This window comes from Triticum aestivum, chromosome 7A (assembly GCF_018294505.1).
Source record: "Triticum aestivum cultivar Chinese Spring chromosome 7A, IWGSC CS RefSeq v2.1, whole genome shotgun sequence".
NCBI lineage: Eukaryota > Viridiplantae > Streptophyta > Magnoliopsida > Poales > Poaceae > Triticum > Triticum aestivum.
This window is the reverse complement of record NC_057812.1, coordinates 54,138,595-54,141,218: the sequence shown is the minus strand read 5'-3', so window position 1 is coordinate 54,141,218 and position 2,624 is coordinate 54,138,595. Positions and strand designations below refer to the sequence as shown.

General features: G+C 47.4%; 1 protein-coding gene across 1 annotated transcript; it reads right to left on the bottom strand.

The window, feature by feature from the left end:
- Window positions 1–1,318: 1,318 nt before the first annotated feature.
- LOC123152996 (RING-H2 finger protein ATL63-like) lies at window positions 1,319–1,853 on the bottom strand. Its single transcript, XM_044572331.1, has one exon. It carries the CDS (start codon window positions 1,802–1,804, stop codon window positions 1,319–1,321), a length of 486 nt encoding a protein of 161 aa, XP_044428266.1. The 5' UTR covers window positions 1,805–1,853.
- Window positions 1,854–2,624: the final 771 nt, after the last annotated feature.

Sequence of the window (2,624 nt, the reverse complement as noted above, 5' to 3'; positions counted from 1 at the left end):
GGTCATCACGCGGACCATGGTCGCCTGCGGGGTAGAGCAAAACGATATTTTAGAAACAAGAAAAAATTTGGCATCACTTTCCCTAAAAATAGGACAAAAAAGAATGCATAGTGCCAAAATTCTCGCCAAAGTGAAAATGAATCAACATTCCGGCAAAATATTGGCAACTATCGCATTTCAAATACCTGTATCTGCAAACACAAACATATATGCAACACCACAAACATACATAGAAAAAAGTGCATGTGCACATTGTTGGAGGAAGAAAAAAGTAGATCTACAACATAAAGAAAGCTTTCCCCTTACTTACCTATAAAAAAGGTAATTTAACCACTTAATTTGGATGAATCTATGGTGCAAATGAGGTGAGGAGGAGGAGGCAGCCGAGACAAGTTTGGAGGAGGAGGTGGAGAGAATGAAGTAGGGAAAGTGAGTGTGTAGGTGGCTGTCCAAAATATCTAGCTGGTCCCAGGTTACTAATGGCGCACCACCTACAAATGCGCCATTAGTAACCATGGTTACTAATGACGCACCAGCTGATGGTGCGACATTAGTAGTTTTGCAAAAACAAAAACAAAATGATAGTAGTGGCGCACGTGGTAAGTGGTGCGCCATTACTAGTTAAACTAGTAATGACGCACTGTTCCCTGATGCGCCATTAGTATTTTTGGAAAAAAATATAGTAGTGGCACATCATGGGTGTGGTGAGTCATTAGTGTCTATCACACTAGTGGCGCACCGGCACATGGTGCGCCACTGCTATATAGTAGTGGCGCATCACATGTTTGGTGCGCCATTAATGTCCGTATCATCTATAGCCCTTTTCCTAGTAGTGTTTGTACGGAGAAAGAATAGTTGGTGTGGTGGATCATGAGATCAAGAAATGGAGGGTGTATATTCTACAAAACATTAGAGCGCTTCTGGAATAAATGTATGGAACTGAAAGGAAGCTGTGTAAATTTCTAGCACGTGTCTTGATGAAATAAATTGTGAACATAATGCGTTGTCGCCCAAATATGAGTGGAATGGCCTTTACAAAGACGTGAGATGCAAGTATGTGAGAGAATACCGTAGAACAATTTACACATAGACGGCTAGAAGACCATGCATGTTTATGCAAGGATGCACGGATTACACACACAGTTTACATCAGATCTTTTACACAAAAGGAAGGCCAAAGCATGTCCCTTCGATTCGGACCGACATGTCCAATGTACTACGTGATGCATCTCTCACTACGTACAGTTTCCACGGTAGGTCTCCTGGCCCCGAGCTTCACGCATGCATGCATGGGGACTTATCTCGATCAAAAAGCATCTCAGCTTCGAGCCTGGTGCCCGACGTCGACCGGAAGCTCTCCGTAAGCATCATCATCATCATCAGTTTCCATGTCGTCCACAGGAACATCGCCAAACACATGCAACCCCAAGGCAGCTATCCACAAGAAATGTAGGTGTGCAGCAGTACAATCTGCAGTGGCGGCGGGCGCCGTGACGACCTCGCGACGGCACATGGGACAGCTCTCTTTCTCCTGCAGCCACCTCTCTACGCACCGCCCGTGGAACCGGTGCCCGCACGGTGTCTCCTTCCACGCCGCGGCGTCGTCCTCCTCCAAGCAGATCGGGCAGCTGAGCTCGTCGTCGTCGTCGTCGGACGGCGCGTCCACCGTCTTCAGCGCCCCGGCCACCAACGCGGTCAACTCCGAGTCGTCTGGATCTCCCACGACGCCGAGGAACGCGGAGTCCTCGTGGCCTCCTTCTTCTTGTGGCAGGTCCATGGCAAGCGATGGCATCAAGCTAGCCATCGCGCGTGATGGTGAAGTGAAACCGGATCTGATCGTAGGAGATCGATGTTCGGGGAGGCAATGGGAATAAGCGAGCGTACGTGCGGCAGTTTACTTATAGTGCTTCGGGCTTGGATGGTAGGAGAGGAGTCGATCGGGAAACACGTTCTCGTGCCGGAGTAGGATAGGATTACCACGGCTACTTACGCCCGACTTCATTTCTATATCGATGTCGATCCGGCAGGAAGGGAAGCAACGAGTTCGTCTCTGATCGGCATGTTGGGCAGTTGGAGTCCGTTATGGCGGGATTTTCCAACGAAATTTCTACTGAACTTCGGATTTCAGATTACCACGGTACGCCCGACTTCATTTCTACTAAATTCAATTTCAGCTTTTCCAACGAAATTGACCATGCAACTCTGTTTTTTAGAAACACCATACACAGCCAGACGCTCATCCACCCATCCCTATGAACGCACATCTTACCTCTATGAGCGCGTCCGAGTGATCGAACTGGCACATCATTTTGATATTGACGAACTCGCCATAGATGCCTTTGTAGTCGACAGGAACATCTCTTTCCACTGAATGCACAGTGTTAAAAGGCCTGAAATAAAATGAAAAAAATGTGAGCACCAGCGTTAAGTCTAGGACTTGAATCATAGTGGGCTGGAGATACCACTGTTATTCTAACCATCTAACCACTGGTTGGTTTGCAACTCTGGTATAAGACTAGTGACACGTCTGATCATATTTTGCAACATAGCGTATGTAGATACTATTTTCGTTCACTTAAAACCTAGCTAAGTGCCATCCCCCAACCTCGCCACCATTGCTGCCG